The 22,388-nt window shown below is 47.8% G+C and overlaps 1 protein-coding gene across 4 annotated transcripts in view; it reads left to right on the top strand.

Moving 5' to 3' along the window:
• LOC147726079 (uncharacterized) overlaps positions 1 to 22,388 on the top strand; it is a 602,042-nt gene that overhangs the window by 542,652 nt on the left and 37,002 nt on the right. For all 4 annotated transcript variants that reach the window (XM_086960193.1, XM_086960195.1, XM_086960192.1 and 1 more), the window contains one exon: positions 6,997 to 7,253. In XM_086960193.1, coding sequence (XP_086816319.1) covers positions 7,241 to 7,253 — 13 coding nt within the window. In that variant the 5' untranslated portion in view covers positions 6,997 to 7,240. The remainder of the gene's footprint in view (positions 1 to 6,996; positions 7,254 to 22,388) is intronic.

Raw genomic sequence — 22,388 nt, 5'->3', positions numbered from 1 at the left:
TGGGTTTGGTACCCCACCACCCAGTCCAGCTGAGGAGTAGTGGCTGTTTTTATATCCTCATCAACCTTTCAATAATGGGGTGATTTAGTATCCGGCACCCTGACCTTGTCCAAGGGCATGGTTTGCATTTTCTAGACTGTACCTTGAATAGGGGCAAAGGGGTTGTCAGGTCGCATACCTTTCCCAAACATGGGATCATTTTGGTAACCTGCCTCTTCTGCTCCCTAAAGTAATGGAGTAATCCTCACCTTGCTTAAGGGTGAGGCATGTACATTGTGCAAAGGGCATAGGCAGAATTTGTTTCTGCTCCATCATGTAAGTGCTGCGCTATAGCTCCCTTCCCAAGGATAGGCAGTATTTCTTTTGCCCTCTACATTGCAAAGGTCGGTGTGTATTTAGGGTCAGAAGGGAAAACTGGTAATGTCCTGTTCCTTTGACTTGTTCAAAGGCAGAGTGCATATGTTGTGGTCTCCCATAAATTCCTGAAGGCCATGGTGGTATTGTATGCCTTCCCACCTTGCCTATGGGAGTAGGGCCACATTTTGAAACCCCTTCTTTCATAGGGCAGGTAGAGGGCAATATCACCTTGGAGAAGTGTGGCTCACCGGTTAGCGACGCGGCAGGGTACGGAACCAATGTCAGCGGGCTCGATAAATCTCGCCTCGGTGCCTCTCTAACCATGGGTCCCACGCTGCAACTCTGGGCAATAGCTTGCTTAATCTCCACAACGGCCCCCTCGCTGCCGGGGATGCCTGGCTTCACCTTGGGGATGCCCAATAGGGACCATCTCACAGGGAAAGCCAGGACGGGTTCCCCAGCGGTACACAGTGCCAAGAAACCCCAGGGTGAACGTGCGCTCTACAAATTCATCATAACATCATAACCTTGTTTTCTGTGTAGCAATGATTCACCTTCTTCTATGGACAATGCTCCCACACCAAGCCAGAAAGACCAGGAATGAATGAATGAATGAATGAATGAATGAATTAATTTATTTATTTATTTATTTAATGATTTTATAAAGCGCGTAGTAACTCGGTGAGCATCCCAGCGCTGGCCTGATTCTCCATAGGTTACTGCCAGTCAATGAAGTTATGTCTGCGGAAAAAGGAGGGTTTTCAGAACTTTTCTGAAGTGGAGATAGTTCGGTTCTGTCCTGAGTCTGCGTGGAAGGTTGTTCCACTGTTTGGCCGTGTGAACCGAGAAACGACGGCCGCCGGTCTTGGCTTTTCTGGCTCTCGGGACAGCGAGGAGGTTTTCTGTACTGGACCGGAGATTTCTCTCCGCTTTGTAAGGGATTAGTACTTCTTTGAGAAGGGGGGGTCCGATGTTGTTGAGGGTTTTATGGGCCAGACAGAGGGCCTTGAAGACGACCCTTTCTCTGACTGGGAGCCAGTGTAGAGATCTTAGGGCCGGTCTGGCGGAGGATCGGCCTGGTGTGCCAGTGAGTAGGCGAGCTGCGGCGTTTTGCACTTTTTGCAGGGAGTTCATGGTGGCTTCAGGGGCTCCCAGATAGATGGCGTTACAGTAGTCTAATCTTGCCAGGATTAGACCCTGAATAAGGAGCCTCCTTGCGGTATCAGGGAGCAGGGGGAAGATCTTCCTGCAGGCTCTGAGTAGTCCAAAACATGTCCCAGCCGTTTTCTTTGCCTGGGTTCTGAAACTCATGTCCTTCTCTATCCACACACCAAGGCTCTTGACCTCTTCCTTGGGTGCGGGGGGGGTCACCTAGGCAGTTGGGCCAAAGGTGGGATGGCAAGGAGGGCCCCTTATGGCCCATCAGGAGGATCTCGGTCTTAGACCCATTCAGTTTCAGTGAGGAAAGATTCATCCATCGATGAACTTCTGAGAGGCAGCTGTGAAGGTCGGAGGGGGTGTTATGGGGGTGAGAGAGGGTTACGACCAGCTGGGTGTCGTCGGCGTAGTTGATAATGGACACGCCGAACGAGCTGACTCTCTTCTCCAGTGGGGCCATGTATACGTTGAACAACGTAGGGCTCAAGGATGAGCCCTGCGGCACTCCACACCAGAGGGGGATGGTGGACGAGCAGCTGCCGTTTTCTTGCACCTGGAAGGAGCGTTCGGTTAAGAATGATTCAAGCCATTTCAAGGCCGTGCCACATAGTCCGATTTTCCTTAGCCGATGGATTAGGGTAGGATGGTCTACAGTGTCGAAGGCCGCACTGAGATCCAGGAGGATCACTGCCACTGATCCCCCTGTGTCCAGGATGCTTCTGGCATTCTCCACCGCTGCCAGGAGGGCGATGTCCGTGCCCTGGCCTGGGCGGAACCCTGTTTGGGAGGTTGCCAAGAGGTTGTTATTTTCTAGGTATGACGATAGTTGTTTGTTTACCAGCTTCTCTGCAACCTTGCTGCTTCCAGGGAGAAGGGATATAGGCCTGTAGTTGGAGAGGTCCTGCGGATCCGCGGAGGGTTTTTTCAGTAGGCCTTTGACTACTGCCGCTTTCCAGCTGGGGGGGACTGTGCCCTCCTCAAAAGAGGAGTTGATCAGGGCCGTGAGGGGTGGGATGATGGTACTCGACACTGTTTTTAGGAAGCGGAGGGGGGCCGGGTCGAGTGGGGAGCCGCTTTTAATTGAGGCCAGCGTTGATCCTACTTCTTCCGTTGTGACGGGGCCGAAGGTGTCCATGGAGGGAAGGGGGTGATCTGACAGCAGAGGAGGATTGGTGGTAGAGGTAGTGAGATCCTCTATGTTGTCGTGTACGGGGGGTGGTAGAGTGAGAAGAATTTTTTGAATTTTTTCGTCGAAGAAGGTTGCTAATTTATTGCATTTGATTTCAGCTTCTATGGGGTCGAGGGGTTTGAGTGGGGGAACCGGGGCGTGGAGGAGTTCTTTGAGAACTGAGTAGGTTTCATGGGCCGAGCAGGCAGCGTTTTTAATTCTGTTTTCATAGAAGCTTGCTTTGGTGTTGCGGAGCTCTTTTTTATGAATGAATGAATGAATGAATGAATGAATGAATGAATGAATGAATGAATGATATTTTATTGTTGGTAACTGAAAACCATTACATAAAACCAGAAATACAAAAGTCATCACATTACAAAAGTTAAAATCAAGGGAATTTCAAAAATCAAGTGATATAGTTACTCCAAGAATGCAAAGAGGCCAGGAAAAAGGTGCATGGGCCGGCTGAAGGCTCCGTTGTCCGGCCAGTGAGTCATCAGCATTGCCCGGGCTTGGAAGATAAACTTCCCAAAGGCAGCCATGTGCATAACTCTGGACAGGGTCTAAAGGTAAAAAATCCCATCTTTTACAGAGCGTAACCCAGAATGTCTAAGTAATGGCCTAAGATAAAGACTGCGGGGCAACCGCAGGGCAGGGCAACAGAAGAAAAGATGTGCCAATGACTCCCGTTTATAGCTGCAGAGCCTGCATTCCTGTGCTCCTGGGCTGGCCTTGCCACGCGGGTAAAGTTCTTTAAGGGTCAATGGGTGTAATCTATAAGCCAAGATCTTATGAAGGGCTGCACTTCCCACTGCCTATGTGAGATGCTGTTTAGGGGTGTGCAGGATGTGAGGGAAACACAGGGTCCCATGCAGGTCTTTTCTTCTCCTCAGGGACTCCAGATCCAGTTCCCATGACCGTGCACGCACTTGTTTTTTAATCGCAGTTTTGATTGTGGGGTATGTGACATATTCAGAATTCCAGGAGTCCATGGCGAGGTTGAGATGGGCCTTAGCCACTTCAAGGGAAGCCGACCAAGGTTTCCGGGCTCTTTGAAAATGCATTTCAGGGCTGCCTTTAGTGTGTTCTCTTGTGCCACCGTAGTTAGAAAATAATATTTGCTTAAGGCGGCCAGCTCTTCCAGGTTTTGCTGGTTGAGTGAGAACTCCAAGCGAACAAGGGTGTTTCTGGTGCAGCTTGGGAGGTGGAAAACTTTCTTGTATGCCCTGCAATGAATTCTTTCTAGTTCCTGGCTCAATTTACCCGGGAATGCCTGGAGGGCGTAGTTGAGTATCGGCATGAGCTTGGCTTTAAGCACTCTGTTAATGGCCGTGGTAGACGGACTGTATAGGGAGGCTTGCAGGTTACAGATGGCGTAGGTGATGGATTTACCTTTGGCCTTGATTGACTTTAGATGGGCACTTGGGAGCCCCGACTCCTGAAAGCAAATTCCCAAGTAAATGTAGCGCTGTGTACTTTCCAGCAAAATATTACCTAGCCTCCATTTCAAAGATTTTTTCCTTGGGTAATGCCCGAATATAATTACCTTTGATTTAGATCGATTAGCTACAAGCTTATTTTTGTCGTTGTATACGGCCAGTGCCATCAGCGCCTTTTGCAGCCCCATTCTTGTGTGGTCCAAAAGGACCAGGTCATCCGCATATTGCATGAAGTGCATTTTGTGCCCGCCGATCTTTGGAGTGGCCAGGGCGGCGCCAGTCAAGGCCCTCTCCATGTCCGCTGTGTATAAGTTGAATAGTAATGGGGCTAGCACACACCCTTGCTTTAGGCCTCTATCTGTGTAGAACTTAGCAGAAGCATGGCCCCTTGAGAGTTTGATACAGGGACTGTATTGCTCTTAACAGCCCCGGATTGATGTTCCATTGGACCAGCTTGTGCCACAGAATTGCGCGGTCGACCCCATCAAACGCTGCTGAGTAGTCAATAAAGCAGGCGAAGAGGGGCAGACTTTTGCCTGTCCGTGCACGATGCGCCAGGAAAGAGAGAGCGATGATGTTATCAACTGTGGCTGACCCAGGTCTGAATCCGGTTTGGCAGAATGGAAGAATGCCAGCTGCACTTGTCCAGTCTGCGAGGTCCCTCAAGATGGCGCTGGCATAAGCTTTACCCTCAATATCCAACAAGGCAATCATGCGGTAATTGGGGGGTTCCGATTTTGGGCCTTTTTTGTGAATAGGCTGTAAAAGCGAGCCTCTCCACGAATATGGAACTTCCCCCCGGCGCCAGCATTCGGAGTACAGATGGGTCAGGTTTTTGATCCAAAAATCAATATTTGCCTTGAATAAATGCCCAGGAAGCCCATTGGGGCCCGGTGCAGCATTTTGTCTCATATTTTTTAAGATTTTGGAAACCAACGATTTTTCCGGTGGGGCTGTCATCTCGATGGTAGGATCAAGGTAGTCTCCAGGAATGGGTGTTACATTTTGCATGTATGCTGGACCATCATTGGTATATAATGACTTGACATGGCTGACCCAAAAGGAGGCTTCAAGGGCATTTTCTCTGTGATTTGGGCCTCGTCCCATGTTGCATATGTAGTTTCAAAACTCCTGTGATTTTCCCGGGCTCAGCAACTCAAAGATAATTAGCCATTGTGATTCACCAGCCAGAAAGACCAGTACAGTCAACTATTCCGCACAGGTTTGTTACTCAAACTGGAGTGGTATTATAAGGATAAAGTTGACCAAGGATGTTTACAGGACCAAAGGAGATGCACACAAGAATTGCCAATATTTACATCAGATGAGGGCTCCTGTCACCAAAGGCCTCTCTGGAGGAAGGGTCTGTAATATCTCTTAGCTGGCCTCAGGCAAGCCTGGCAGAGAATGCTGGAGGTACACTGTGGCTTCTCAAGAATATGTTCTCCCAAGAACTCCTCTCATTGACCTGGATAAGTAGGGATTTTGATATGAAATTATAATTTCTGTGTCTTTTCTTGTCTGCTGGATTTCAATAGCGGAGCCCCTTTCTTTATATGGTATAAGTTTCACCTTTATCCAAGCAAAGGTATGCGATAGATCTGGAAACTTCTTTGTGAACTGTGCACACTTTTGTGTACACATTTTAACAGTTTTTAATACAATGCAAGTCTATATATTTCATTGTTTATTTAGGAGTATTGCATTGAGCAGGCCACATCCAATGGTGACAGAGTGTTTTACGCGGTTGTGGTTTCACATATATGAGATTCAGAGAATAACAAGAAATACATTCACATATAGGGCCTCATTTACTTTTTGTGACATTGGCGTCGCAGTGTGCCTCCCAAATTTACAAGGCCACGTAAAGTCACCCTGCATGGCTTTTCATGGCCTTGTAAATATGACCCCTTTAACACATTACTCTGCATGAAAGGAACATTCCACGGATGTTGCTGTGGGTATTCCCACGCAACAACCATGAAATCTGACACATTTCTGGATTTAGAAGGTTTTGTAAACTTGAGAATGCGTTATTTTCCTAAGGAAGGGGCATCAATTAAAAATACCTTTATTTCCTCGTGTTTTTCCTTGCACACATAGAAAGAGGAAAATGTCTCTAATGATTGTTTTTGCCCTGGAAGGTATGCATTCCTGCACAAAAACAATAACCCCTACAATGCAGATACCCTTGTATGATGGCACAATGCTGCCTGCATTGGCTCATGGCAGCCCACGGTGTGCCATTGTTGGGGATACGGAGAGGAAAGCGCAATATCTCATAGATAAGGCACATTCCTGTCCTTTTCGTTTGAAGCACGGCAGGGCAGCAAATGTCCTTGCGGCGCTGCCCTGGCCAAAACCTTGTAAATGAGGCCAATCAAGTGTCCTACAATGACAATATTTGTAGATCAATGTTGTAGGACCTCACTGCTAAGATACCTTAGCCATACACATCCGAAAGGGAAGGAGTGCCCTTGTCGGGTAAAAGGATTGTAAGGATAGCGTTGATTATCCTGGTGAAATGCCATGTCCAGTCAAGACTCTACAACATACTTTTGCAGGTCTCTTTAGTGTTCTGTTCAGTGTTGTGGTTTTCTGCATGGCTGCTAAATTAGAAGGGAAGGTTTGCAGAGCTGCTCAGTTGGTGCTGACGTCCTAAGACATGCAGTGGCCGAGCGAGGAATTTTGGGGTGCCCCTCTAGCCTGCCTTATGTTGGGAGCCTTCCAGTTGCAAGATATTCCTTCAGTTGCAATCCATTGCAGGGAATTTAGGAAAGGGGTGGTGGCCTCGAATGTTCTGGTCGAATGTTGTTCAATTTAGGTAAATTTTTCATCTAATCAGCTAAAAAGTGTGATTTTTTTTAACAGGTGACATTTGAAATTGCTGAATTTGCGTGAGAAGCTTGGATTCCTTTTCGTTCTCTGTGTCACCTGAAATGCGAGTCATGAGAAATGGCGTGTATTTACTCAATGAAACTCAGCCAGCTGCATTAATTAAAATGTTCATCTATAAATGCAGTGCAGCACCTCATACCAGCTATCCACGCTCTCACAGTGCCTGCTCTGCAGGATTCCTACCCAGAAGGGATCAGACAAAGAGTGACTCGCTACAATGGACACCTTTGGTAAATATCTTGCTTTTTAGCCTTACAGAAAAAATTCTGTATTTATAATCTCTTAACAACACAGGTATGAAGTTAATTTCATTATATATTGCAACAGAAAATGAAAATACGATTCAATTCATAATATTTGTTACATATTTTTGGGTATTAACTTCCTTAGGAAGAAATTCTAATTATTTTGGGCCCGATTCACAAAGGTAAACTTAGACCAAAGAAGTCTAAGTTCACAACTTTTGGTATTCACAAAGATAAGTTGCAAGGAGTATCTTTACGTACACACTCGTGGTGGAGTTTCTGCACTCTGGGTGGAGTTTCTGCACTCTGGGTGGAGTTTCTGCACTCGGGGTGGAGTTTCTGCACTTGAGGTGAAGTTTCTGCACTCTGGGTGGAGTTTCCACACTTTGGGTGGAGTTTCCGCATTCAGGTGGAGTTTCTGCACTTGAGGTTGAGTTTTTGCACTTTAGGTGGAGTTTCCGCACTCGGGGTGAAGTTTCTGCACTTGAGGTGGAGTTTCCGCACTTGAGGTGGAGTTTCCGCACTCGGGTGGAGTTTTTGCTCTCAGCCGGAACCTCTGCACTCAGGGCAGAGACTCCACCTGAGTGCAGATGTAAAGATACTACTCATAACTTACCTTCGTTACCGTGCTGCGCTGCACTGGTTGACAGGGAAAGGGCAGGAATGCACCATATTTGGTTGGATATGGCGCATTCCTGTCCTTTACAATGCACCGGAGCACAATGCGCTGCCTAGCGCCAATGCAGTCACCCTTGCACAATGGTGCAGGGGTGCTTGCAAAGCATGCAGGATTGTTTTTGTGCTGGAAAGCACACCTTCTTGCACAAATACAATCCTGGGAGGTATATTCCTCTTTCTATGTGTGCGGCAGAATGCAACACACATAGTAAGAGGACGAAAGGAAGAAGAATCGAGTTATTAATCCTAGGTACGCCTCCCCTGGGAAAGTGTAAGATTTTGGCACATCCCCAAGTTTACAAGTTCTTCTAAAATCTGGGGATGCGTCAAAATCCATTGGAGTAGCACTGGCACAAGCATGGAACATCCAATAACCACCTTCCCAGGGCAAAGTACCGCAATGCAGAGCTTAGCTCTGCACTTCGTTACTCCAGCTATTTGAAGCCACTCAGAGACATGCAGAGTGGCTTTGTAATCCTTAAAGAATCTGACGTAGAGGTTTGTGTCACACAACTCCAACTTTGCATGGTACTTGGTCTTGTAAATAAGACCCTAAGAGTTGAGACTGTAGGATGATTGGCTCAGCGCCTGTTTTTATGTGTCAAAAGTAAACATATTTAACCCAATGCTTCTCCGAGTTAGTGCATTATTTTAGAGAGCACGGCTCAGAAACAGAAAGAGTCATTGGTTCTAGGTTGTACTGCCTGAAAATAAAGCACTAACCTGAAGAAAGACATCACTTTACACACTGCAGGCATAAAACAAGCGATTTGCTCTGAGTCAGTAGCTCCCATCATGCACGGCCTCTGCAAAGTTGAAATCCTAATTGTGGGCCAGTAACAAAGGGAGTTTAATTCTGGGGCAATATCATGATGACTTTTCTGTGCCAGCACTATGGTAGCTAGACCTAGGTGGAGTTTGTGAAGTTCTGCTACTTGGAGCAAAGCACCAGAAATAGTCTGCTGAGCTCCGTGGAGTTCTGCAAGCGGTAGAGTGCCAAAAGTCATGCTGCCTGGGCTGAATTTTAGCAACAGGAGTTTGTCCCACACTGTAAAATCAGTGCGAACTGCACCACGCACAGCCACTCGAGTAAATGTTCTACTGGAGCAGCAGCTTCATCCACGCAAGCGGCAGATTTTTCAACGTGATTGGTAGCAACCTGCCGTGACCAGCGGCGCTAAAAAAATATTACCGGGAGGGGGTCCAGCTTAACATTGGCAAGCCGTGTGAGATGGAAAACTCTGCTCTGCTTCATGGAGTTTACGAAACTCCGCAGTCCGCAGTGAGTGGGCAAACATCCATGAACTCCAATGGCAAAGCAGAATTCGTTACTCGCCCCTAATATTAACCCATATTATCTCAGAGGTAGTGCATGTTTTGCTGCCAGCAGATCTCAGACACACAGGTCAATACCTGATTCTTTGGGTTTCTGAGTTCTGGGCCGTATCATGATGCGGTTGTGTTTTGAGTGCAAGGTGTCTAAAGTTCAAGCATACAACTGTAAAGTAAAGCTTGCCAATACCTTTGAGTTGAGTGGTTTATAAAACTGCAAGAAAAATCATACAACAGCATGGTGTAATTTAAAGAGTGAATGCATACATTGTCACTCCACAGGTTTGGCCATTCAAAGCTTGAGGAAGCAGTAAAAGGCGGTAATCACCCCAAAGCTCTAAGGCTTTCAACCTTTTAAACGATTACAGGTTTAATGCTGTTTACATTCTTTTTTAGGTTGGGAAATGAGAGAGAACAAACTCTAGATTGGTGTGGCTGATAGGAGTAGGGTTTGTACTCCTTGAAATAAATATGCAAAGAAAATCTACTTCTTGTAAATGAACTGATGCAATTGATTGACCTATACAGACATGTAAACGTGTGATATTTGAGCATGCAAGCATGTGAATTCTTCACAACAGATAGTTTTTCCCTAAATCCTGTCTTATTCTTAAACCTATGCTTTACCCTACTCTAACAATAAACTCTACATATTTGCTCTTACCCAAACCCCTATCCAAACACTTAAATTATCCCCCACGATTATCTTATCATTAGACTGACCCTAATCCTAAACATATACCTTACCCATACCCTCTCCTAAACCCTTCCCAAACTGTAAACTCTAAACATATTCATTGTCCGCTAACAAACCCTTCTTTGAACCCTAAACCTATTTACAATTATCTTCATTTAGTTTAGTCCAGGTAATGATATTGACACAGAAATGATGTAGAGGTAAACTCCTGGATGAGATGAATATGATGAAATAATGGTATGGAAAGAGGAAGTGGTCAGGGTACCCTAGACCACTGTGTGAGACAGTAGATTTTTTGGGACCTCATTCACCTGCACACCTGCCCAAAGGTAACTCAAGGTCAGAGGTATGTTTCCAACTTAACCTTTCATTCTGCTAAGGTTAATACAATAGGTTCTAAGATGTGTTGCATTTATTTATCCTCAAAGTCATTATTGAGAATTGCACAGAGATTCTTTAGGCAAACATATAAAAAGCTGCCAGCAAAGATTGTCTGAAGACATATATCTGAAATTGAGAACTGACAAAATTGGCAACTTTTATTTTTGATTGCATTCTAGTTGGAAATATACTAGCCATGCTCATTCAAAGGGGCATATTTTCAAGGAGTAATGCCAGAGTTTATTGCAGCCAAAGTGGACATTTATGTATCGCCCCATTCACAAGCTGGTGCTATCAGCCCATATCACCACTTTACTTGCGATAGCAGCTGCAAAAAACATCGCCACAGATGACCCCCGCAACTATTGCTAATGAGATGCAGAGTAGGCGCTCCCTTGCAAAAAGACGTGACAACACCACTCCGCAACATTCTTAACAACCAGCCAGAACTCAGGACTCAAGGGAAATGAATCCTCCAATTTACAACGTGTCAGGGGACGCATTTGCAAAGTGGTGCAGGGAGGGGGAAGGCCTGACATACCAAGTGTGCAAATGCACCCCCTGGCACATTGTAAATTGCGGGATTAAGTCCCATTCAATCCTTAGGGTCCCTGGGGGCCAACTAGCCCACCAGGTACCTCCAGTAAGAGCCAAAGAGCTGCGTTGGAGAGAAGTGTTAAAAGGGGCGTGGCCTCTGAACTCCTCTCTGCAACGCAGCTCTCTGGTGCATACTGGAGGTAACTGGTGGGCTAGTTGGCGCCCAGGGACCCTCAGGATTCAAGGGCACGTAATCCCCTAACTTATAATGCGCCACAGGGCGCATTTGCACCCTTGTCACATCAGGCCCGCCCCCTCCTCTGTTGGTTCTTTCTGCACATCTCTTGCTTCTTCCTGCACTTTTCTTTGTCTTTCTGGACTTCTGTTGCCTCTTTCAGCATTTTTCTTTCTTCTTACTGTACTTTTCTACCTTTCTTCACATGCCCTACCTTTGTTGGCAAAGTTAGAATTCAGCATTTAAAAAACCACTGAAATTCACTCAAAAAACAGAGGTTTCAGGCACGTTATAGTTAGAAATTAGCATTTAAAAACCTTAGAAATTCACTGAAAAAAACCATCAACAATAACATTACGTTTACCGAGAAGATTTTATTAGTATGTAATTGGTGATCTGTTTTCTATGATTGCAACATTTGTGACATTAGGTGACCTGGTTTTTTATAACTTTATACTAATGATCTGGACAGATTTTAGTCTCTACTGGGGAGGATGTTCCTTATGTAGAGTGGAAGGCCGTGCCTGCACTACTATATGCTGGGGATGAATGCTCCTTGCCAGAACTGCCAATTGCCTTTAGACTTTAATCACTAATTATGTATCATTTATGATAGATCTGGACTTCGAGACTAATTTCATAAAAACATACACCATGGTATGTGGCCCTATAAATACAAAATCCCACACTTTAAATATAGGTGGAAAAAAACTGGACAGGGCCAGCTGATTTTCATAGCTGGGCCTGGAGATCGATGACCGGTGCATTTGATCATCTTACATTAATAATAGGATATCTTCTTATACCCATGCAGTAGGCACTGTTTTTCACTTGCCATGATCATTGGCAAAAAAATGGATTGCCCAGATATATAACCGGAAATCCTTGCCAACTCTTACATACAAAACACACAAGATGATGGACGGAATGTTGCACAATGGCAAAACATTCACCCCCAGTCACAGATCTGGGTTTCATCCATCGTTATTTTACTCTCAAGCCACCTCAGTTAAGACATGGCCATATGCAAATCAGTCTTGACCCTGAGCCTCATGGGAACAGTCTAGACCGAACTGCCAAGCCATGTCTTCCCTGGACCGGAATGAAGCATCCTAGGACCGGTTTCTGGCTATCAGACGTCTTCAGCCAGGGTAGCTTGACTCCAGTGGTGTAGTGAGCATGGGACCCATGTCTGGGCATACCCTGCCCACATAGGGTGAACAGCAAAACACACAAGATGATGACGGCATGTTGCACAATGGCAAACTATTCACCCCCAGTCACAGATCTGGGTTTAATCCATTGTTATTTTGCTCACCAAGCCACCCAAGTTCAGACATGGCCGTATGCAAATCAGTCTTGACCATGTGCCTCATGGGAAAAGTCCAGACCGAACTGCCTAGCCATGTCTTTCCTGGACCGGTATCAAGCATCCTAGAACCGGTTTCTGGCTATCAGCCATCTTCAGCCAGGATAGCTTGACTCCAGTGGTGTAGTGAGCATGGGACCCACATCTGGGCATACCCTTCCCACATAGCTGAACAGCAAAACACGCAAGATGATGGATAGAATGTTACACAATGGCAAAACATTCACCCCCAGTCACAGATCTGGGTTTAATCCATTGTTATTTTGCTCACCATGCCACCCCAGTTCAGACATGGCCATTTGCAAATCAGTCTTGACCCTGTGCCTCATGGGAACAGTCCAGACCGAACTGCCAAGCCATGTCTTCCCTAGACCGGAAGGAAGCATCCTAGGGCCGGTTTCTGGCTATCAGCCGTCTTCAGCCAGGATAGCTTGACTCCAGTGGCGTAGTGAGCACGGGACCCACGCCTGGGCATTCCCTGCCCACATAGGGTGAACAGCAAAACACACAAGATGATGACGGAATGTTGCACAATTGCAAAATATTCATCCCCCAGTCACAGATCTGGGTTTAATCCATTGTTATTTTTCTCACCAAGCCACCCCAGTTCAGACATGGCCATATGCAAATCAGTCTAGACCCTGTGCCTCATGGGAAAAGTCCAGACCGAACTGCCTAGCCATGTCTTTCCTGGACCGGAATCAAGCATCCTAGGACCAGTTTCTGGCTACCAGCCGTCTTCAGTCAGGATAGCTTGACTCCAGTGGCGTAGTGAGCATGGGACCCACGCCTGGGCATACCCTTCCCACATAGCTGAACAGCAAAACACACAAGATGATGGATAGAATGTTACACAATGGCAAAACATTCACCCCCAGTCACAGATCTGGGTTTAATCCATTGTTATTTTGCTCACCATGCCACCCCAGTTCAGACATGGCCATTTGCAAATCAGTCTTGACCCTGTGCCTCATGGGAACAGTCCAGACCGAACTGCCAAGCCATGTCTTCCCTAGACCGGAATGAAGCATCCTAGGGCCGGTTTCTGGCTATCAGCCGTCTTCAGCCAGGATAGCTTGACTCCAGTGGCGTAGTGAGCATGGGACCCACGTCTGGGCATACCCTGCCTACATAGGGTGAACAGCAAAACACACAAGATGATGACGGAATGTTGCACAATGGCAAAATATTCACCCCCAGTCACAGATCTGGGTTTAATCCATTGTTATTTTTCTCACCAAGCCACCCCAGTTCAGACATGGCCGTATGCAAATCAGTCTAGACCCTGTGTCTCATGGGAAAAGTCCAGACCAAACTGCCTAGCCATGTCTTTCCTGGACCGGAATCAAGCATCCTAGGACCAGTTTCTGGGTATCAGCCGTCTTCAGCCAGGATAGCTTGACTGCAGTGGCGTAGTGATCATGGGACCCACGTCCGGGCATACCCTTCCCACATAGCTGAACAGCAAAACACACAAGATGATGGACGGAATGTTGCACAATTGCAAAACATTCACCCACAGTCACAGATCTGAGTTTAATCCATTGTTATTTTGCTCACCAAGCCACCCCAGTTCAGACATGGCCAAAAGCAAATCAGTCTTGACCCTGTGCCTCATGGGAAAATTCCAGACCGAACTGCCAAGCCATGTCTTCCATGGACCGGAATCAAGCATCCTAGGACCGTTTTCTGGCTATCAGCCGTCTTCAGACAGGATAGCTTGACTCCAGTGGCATAGTGAGCACGACACTATCCCAAATTGGGTCTCACCGGCTTCCCTCTCTTGACTCTTGACCTTAGAAGATCTTAACCATCTTCTTGATGCCACCAAGTCATCCTCGCCCTTATACCCCTGCCCTCTAAGAACCTTAAAGACCTGCAGAGGGGTCGTCCTTCCTCCGCTACTAGAGGTTTTGAACATGGCCATCAGTGAGGGGATTTTCCCCTCTTCCTGGAAGACTGCTGTTGTCAAACCACTGCTCAAAAAGCCCTCTCTCGACCCGGGAGTGTTAACAAACATTTGTCCTATCTCCCTACTTCCGGCCCCAGCCAAGATTCTTGAGGCCCATATCAATCGTAATCTTTCTGCCTTCATTGACAGTTCTAATTTATTGGATATCTCCAAACACGGGTTCCGGCTGCACACAGCACGGTTGTGATTAACAATATCCGCCTAGAGGTTGACAAGGGACATTCTACTCTGCTGGTGTTGTTAGATCTCACAGCAGCTTTTGACACCTTGTCCCCGTCAATTCTGATCTCCAGGCTTAAGGATATTGGGGTAGAGGGCACCGCTCTCAGTCTACTCTCCTCCTTTCTACATCTTAGGGAGCAGAGAGTTAAGTTGGGCAATTTCCTCTCCGCCTCTCAAGAAGTGCAATGTGGGGTACCACAAGCCTCTTCATTGAGCCCTTTATTATTCAACATCTACGTTACCCCACTTGCTAAGGTGGTGAGATCCTTCGGCCTTGAAGTACTACCGTACGCCGACGATACACAGATCCTGGTCTCTATCACTCAGTCGGCAAGCGATTCAGCTCTCTAGTTTAGAGCATGTATGGAGGCAGTCTCCAAATGGATGGTGCGAAATTTCTTAAAATTGAATTGGGATAAAACCGAGATCATGGTCATTGGTGGTAGTCGGGACCTATGGTCAAAGCACTGGTGGCCTTCTTCCCTGGGGGAATGCCCTCTTCCCTCCCTCTCCGCTAGGAACCTTGGAGTTCTAATTGATCCTGCTCTATCATTTGACACTCAGGTAAACAGAACGGTGTCCACCTGCTGTGCCATCATAAGAACGTTGAGGAAGATTGCTCCCTATTTATCCCATGCAGCCCGGAAACAAGCAACAGTTGCTTTGGTCTCATCGAGGCTAGATTAGTGTAATGCCCTCTACAGTGGCTTTAACAAGAGCTCCATCCACCGTCTTCAGAGGGTGCAGAACACTGCGGCCAGGATGGTCCTGAACCTTCCTGGGCTAGCCTCTGCAACTCTTGCCAGAAGGGATCTTCACTGACACACAGTAAATTCGCTCTCAGCACATTTAAGTTTGCAAGATTTATTGGGAACCCAATTAGAATGTAATCACAATGCAATATACGTGCAGCACGGAGACCTCAGCAAAGCTTACTGAGTGCCCAATTGGTATGACAGTGCAGAGACATTTTATAGGTATAAGGCCCCACAGGATGGGCATCATAGCATACGTAATCTTGATCAGGCTATGACCTGCTGGGCCAATCAGTGAAGTGCACATGTGGTGTGATACCCTTTTAAGGCTCAAAGTGTGCCTGTACCCTAATGTTGCTGCCCATGTGTCATCTACAAGAGCAGATTTGGGTTTTCCCCTAAAGGTGAAATCTGCGTTTCTAGTGTACGTGGCTTTGGCACGTACTTGACAGGCCAGGGCAGGTCATGTCGACATCATTTAATGAAAATGCAATGTTTAGCAATAACAAGCTGAAAGCTGGAAGCTGGTGTGTTTGTTCTCGGAAGCCTTGCGTTGCTTTGCACGTTGCAGCTGACTGAGGCTGACTTGACACACAAAATGGAGCATGCAACCATTTTGTGGATTTCTGCTGGTGTCTTTCTTTAGTAGTTCAAAGAAGACTATAGGCCTGAAAACATATGTATTTGGCATCATATAAATGTCTGCTTCCTCATCCCCAAATCTGATACTAAATCATATGTTAATCAGAAGTCATCCATCTTTATCATCTCCTGTCCCTCATCCTCATCTTTATGAGTGTGGAGTGGTGAACCAGCTTTCCTGAATATGCAGTTGGCACAGGAACTGAAAATTGCTGCGCAACAAGATGGGCATATTTTTATCAGGAGGCACAGTGTCAAAAGGGCTGCTACCACTATTATAACTGCCTCAAGTATCCATGAGCCCCACCCTGTGAACCATTTTATCACATCATCCTATAGACTACCTGTGTGTATTCCGTGGGCCTCATCACTTATATCTTAAATTTTTTTATGGCTTTTATTATATTCACACTGTTATCAAGAATGAATACACAGCATTGGCTCTGGGCCAGGGAAGATGCTGGGGAAGATGCCTCATGGAGGACGGAACAGACTCCTCCCTCCTTGGCCAGAATCATATCGAGAGCAATCCGGTTTTGAATTACGACAGCCCTCATGGAGGTGAGCTCTTATATTTCCTAAGGCCTCAGTGGTAGAGTCCTCTAGATCTTCAATCATCCTGGACAACTGGTGTATCCGTTCCGAGGTATAGATATTGCCTAGTATTGGAACCATTGCCCCAACACCTGTTAACAGGTGGTCTACCCAAGCGGCCGTTCTCTTGGCCCTCACCAGTGTCATCTTTATTTTTTCTGCTGGCACTAATTTTGTGAAGTGGGTCATCTGTGGGATGATGGATGCTAAGTAGCAACTTCCATACCATCCTGGAGGCAGGTAGAAGTATGCCCATGGACCACAAACAAGGAAAAGGCCCTTGTAACCTACCAGACCTGGTGACGGCTCGTCACGACTCCTAACTCGAGTTAGTCTGGTTGTGTAGTTACAGGTGCTCATTCCCATGTAAATCTGGGGAACTGCCTTTGTGGGTAATATGCCTTTTATCTTGTTTATCCTGTCCTCACAATCAAATAGGCCCTGCTCTCCTTGAGCAACCTCCTCGAAGGTGCATCCAAATGAAATGAACTCCTTCCAGTTGTCTTTGGACAGCAGTTCCAAAAAAGTGCATGCTCTAGTAGCTCCTTTCGGAAAAACCGGTACTCTTTTGGGTGTTACTACTTCCTCCTTGAGGATGCAGGAGGGGGCTGGAACTTCCCCCACCCTGAACCTTGGTATTTTCAAGTGGCCTGTTTCTATGTCATCCCAACCTGCCCTGCTTTTCCATTCCTTGTTTCTAGACGCCATGTCAAATCCCTTTAGCATCTCTAAGTCTCCCTTAGTTGGCTGCATATTCATACAAGGGATGTTCTTAGGTCTGAGAGGAGGGTCTGTTAATCTTCTACTATAACTATAGCCACTGCTACCGCTGGGATCAACAGTCGGTATTTCCGAAGAGGGTGTACCTATCGATACTGATACAGACATGCTGTGTTGACTTTGTAACATGTCCCGCAACAGGACACAGCCTACATATTTGGATAGTGGCAGGACGTGGTACTTCAAACTATGTGTGGCGTCTGTGGGTAGGTGGGTGCAAACATAGCAGTCAGATATATTCAAAATTGTCACATACATTTTCAGCATTTCTATGTACTGGTTTCCTTCGTATGTATCCCACAATCCTTCTTGGTTCCCTTTATTCACATCCACCCTCACACCAGTAATGTTCATTGTTAGATTTTGTACATAGTCTCTTGGGGATTTTGTTGGCTCAGTTCCATCACTACCATCCCCCACCCTTCCATTAAGATGTGGTATTTCAAGCTCAGCAGAATATACTATTATTATTGCTGTTACTATAACCGCTGGAACTGGTAACAATATTGCAAGAATCACCGCTCTCCAGTTACATGTGTGTCTCTCAGTGGACTGCATGACTCTGTACAAATCTTTCCCTTCCCTATGCTATGCAATCTTCTTGTGAATAGGCCCTAAATTTATTCTTGGTCCACTCGGGCTTGTGAATAGGCCCTAAATTTATTCTTGGTCCACTCGGGCTTGTGAATAGGCCCTTAATGTATTCTTCTTCCTCTTGGCGCTATGCTAGCTGACCCTTAGAGTCAAACATTTAACCACTGCTCTTCCCTTTGTTTTTAATGTCTCGAACAGGTCTAGGACCAGTGACTTCTGTTACAAAAGCGGCACAATGGATGGTGTTCAAGGTTTTGAATAATGCTAGAACCAGTACTCTGTATCGCAAAAATAGAACTATTGAGAATGTCAAAACGTAGGTCTGTTAACTCTTGCTCAGGAATTTGCTCTTGGCCAGCTGGAAAGGCAATGTCATTAAAAATTAATCGTATTAGCTCACTGAGCAATAGTGGCCTTGGTACAAGTAGTGTCAGAGTTGCAGTTATGTCTCTTCCTGGGCACAAAATGGTTAACTGTATCCTGGACCGTTGTCCGCAGGCTTGTATTGACACAGATCGAAGTCTATTTGTCAGGAGCATTGCATTTAGCCAGCAGTCCGTTGATGATTAACTGGTTTGTTCATGTTTCTGTTTGCTGTGAGAGTGAAGGTGGTATCCTCTGCTGGGCTCGGCGGCTGATATCTGAATCGGTGGCGTCCTTTCTCCGTCCGTTACTTTTTTCGTGTGAGACGTGTGAATCCACAAAGCTATGCCGTCACACTTAACAGCTGTGGCCGTCGTTAGAAGGACCTGTCTTGGTCCCTTCCATCTTGGCTGCAAGCAATTCCTCCGTGTGTGGGCTTTGACCCAAATCCAGTCTTCAGCTTTTAGATCATGGGCTGGTGGTGTCGTGGCCTCTGGAAGGGACGTCAGCACCTGGCAGTGGAGGTAACGTAAAACATGGGTTAACTCTTTACAGTAACACAACAATAAGTCGTCCATTACTGACAGGAGGGCTGTTGACATATGGCCTGGTATTTGCATGGGTCTGCCAAATACTATTTCATGGGGACTTAACTTTGTTACTCTGTCTGGTGTACATCTCATTGCTAGAAGCGCTAGAGGCAGCGCATCTACCCATGAGAGGTCAGTTGACGCACAAATCTTTGCGATTTTATTTTACAGAATTCCATTTCTCCGTTCGACAGCCCCTGCTGCCGGCGGGTGATAGGCACAATGTAGCTTTTGTTTTATGGCCAATCCCTTGCACAGTCCCTTTATGACGTTGGAAATGAATGCAGGCCCATTGTCGGATGCCAGAAGGGAGGGTACCCCAAATCTTGGCAATAGCTCCTTAAGTAGACATTTGGCCACGCTCTGTGCATCACAATCTTTGGTGGGGTAGGCCTCTGTCCATTTGCTAAACATACAGACGATGACCAAAACGAATCTATATGACTGGGTGGGGGGCATGTCTATAAAATCTAGCTGAAGGCTTTCAAATGGTCCATGGGGAGGTGGGAAGTGGCCAGGCGCAGTTGGGGTACCTTTTCCAGTGTTGTACTGCGCACCTGGACCTACTCCATTGTGGTCGCTCCCCTATGCTCCCAGCCACGATCTCCTGGCTGATTGCTGCACTCCTCCTGCTCCGCTTGCTGCCTCTGGCGACTGCCTGCCCCAGCTGCTGCTCCTAACACCCTCTGCCTACCTGGGTGATCGCGCTCCGACGCAGCCTGCACTCCTTGAGCGCCTCGAGGAAACATAGCGCCTGGTATCGTTTTTACTATCGTCTTCATAACGCAAGGCATCTCCTTGCATATCGCGCTGCTTTAAAGTGTTTTATTTGTTTTATTTACTGTAGACGCTGTGATTGCTATCCCTTGTTTCCGCCCGTCCATTTTGGCTTTGGTCACTCGTGTCTCCTCCCCGCTCCCCGCCTCCCAGCAGCCCCTCCCACCCACAAGCATAGCAGCCCGACCCTGCCCACACCCCTCTGTGACCACCTGGACCTACTCCATTGTGGTCGCTACCCTATGCTCCCAGCCACGATCTCCTGGCTGATTGCTGCACTCCTCCTGCTCCGCTTGCTGCCTCTGGCGACTGCCTGCCCCAGCTGCTGCTCCTAACACCCTCTGCCTACCTGGGTGATCGCGCTCCGACGCAGCCTGCACTCCTTGAGCGCCTCGAGGAAATATAGCGCCTGGTATCGTTTTTACTATCGTCTTCATAACGCAAGGCATCTCCTTGCATATCGCGCTGCTTTAAAGTGTTTTATTTGTTTTATTTACTGTAGACGCTGTGATTGCTATCCCTTGTTTCCGCCCGTCCATTTTGGCTTTGGTCACTCGTGTCTCCTCCCCGCTCCCCGCCTCCCAGCAGCCCCTCCCACCCACAAGCATAGCAGCCCGACCCTGCCCACACCCCTCTGTGACCACCTGGACCTACTCCACTGTGGTCGCTCCCCTATGCTCCCAGCCACGATCTCCTGGCTGATTGCTGCACTCCTCCTGCTCCGCTTGCTGCCTCTGGCGACTGCCTGCCCCAGCTGCTGCTCCTAACACCCTCTGCCTACCTGGGTGATCGCGCTCCGACGCAGCCTGCACTCCTTGAGCGCCTCGAGGAAACATAGCGCCTGGTATCGTTTTTACTATCGTCTTCATAACGCAAGGCATCTCCTTGCATATCGCGCTGCTTTAAAGTGTTTTATTTGTTTTATTTACTGTAGACGCTGTGATTGCTATCCCTTGTTTCCGCCCGTCCATTTTGGCTTTGGTCACTCGTGTCTCCTCCCCGCTCCCCGCCTCCCAGCAGCCCCTCCCACCCACAAGCATAGCAGCCCGACCCTGCCCACACCCCTCTGTGACCACCTGGACCTACTCCATTGTGGTCGCTCCCCTATGCTCCCAGCCACGATCTCCTGGCTGATTGCTGCACTCCTCCTGCTCCGCTTGCTGCCTCTGGCGACTGCCTGCCCCAGCTGCTGCTCCTAACACCCTCTGCCTACCTGGGTGATCGCGCTCCGACGCAGCCTGCACTCCTTGAGCGCCTCGAGGAAACATAGCGCCTGGTATCGTTTTTACTATCGTCTTCATAACGCAAGGCATCTCCTTGCATATCGCGCTGCTTTAAAGTGTTTTATTTGTTTTATTTACTGTAGACGCTGTGATTGCTATCCCTTGTTTCCGCCCGTCCATTTTGGCTTTGGTCACTCATGTCTCCTCCCCGCCTCCCAGCAGCCCCTCCCACCCACAAGCATAGCAGCCCGACCCTGCCCACACCCCTCTGTGACCACCTGGACCTACTCCACTGTGGTCGCTCCCCTATGCTCCCAGCCACGATCTCCTGGCTGATTGCTGCACTCCTCCTGCTCCGCTTGCTGCCTCTGGCGACTGCCTGCCCCAGCTGCTGCTCCTAACACCCTCTGCCTACCTGGGTGATCACGCTCCGACGCAGCCTGTACTCCTTGAGCGCCTCGAGGAAACATAGCGCCTGGTATCGTTTTTACTATCGTCTTCATAACGCAAGGCATCTCCTTGCATATCGCGCTGCTTTAAAGTGTTTTATTTGTTTTATTTACTGTAGACGCTGTGATTGCTATCCCTTGTTTCCGCCCGTCCATTTTGGCTTTGGTCACTCGTGTCTCCTCCCCGCTCCCCGCCTCCCAACAGCCCCTCCCACGCTCCGCCCCCTCCACTATCCTTCAAATGCCAGATGTCCCAACGCGCAGCGTCCACGCGCTACGGCCTCGCCGAAGGTGCGCCAAAGGTAAGCCCGTCTACGCCCGTCCACGCCTGGACCGCGCCCAGCGCTAGTCCCCCTACCCCTCGCACTGCCCAGCCCCCCCGCGTTACCTACGATGCCGCCACCCTACTAGCCCTTAACCCCGGTCGCGCCCCCAACTGCGTCCAAGCCGCTCCTGGACGCACCCATGGACCATTCTCCTGCTTCTCCTGCAAATTTAGCGGCACCGACAACTTCTCCGCTACGACCACAACACAGATTTCCGACCCCAACCACCTACAATGCATCCTTCTCAACACCCGCTCGGTCCACAGGCACGCCATTGACCTTTGGAACCTACTAGACACCATCTCTCCTGACGTCGCCTTCCTAACGGAAACATGGATGAACGCTTCCTCCGCCCCTGACATCGCCATCGCTATCCCTGATGACTATAAGATCACACACAAGGACCGCACCGACGATACAGGAGGTGGAATCGCTATCGTCCATAAGAAATCAATCCGCATCTCAACCAGCTCTGACGCCAACCTCGCTAACTCCGAACACCTTCACTTCCAGATCCACATCGACCCCAAGACCACACTCAGAGGCACCCTCCTCTACAGACCACCAGGACCCCGCGCAAAATTCAGTGAAGACATCACGGACT

The sequence above is a fragment of the Lissotriton vulgaris genome, chromosome 3_1 (assembly GCF_964263255.1).
Source record: "Lissotriton vulgaris chromosome 3_1, aLisVul1.2, whole genome shotgun sequence".
Classification (NCBI taxonomy): Eukaryota; Metazoa; Chordata; class Amphibia; order Caudata; family Salamandridae; genus Lissotriton; species Lissotriton vulgaris.
This window is presented reverse-complemented; position numbering and strand designations above follow the sequence as displayed.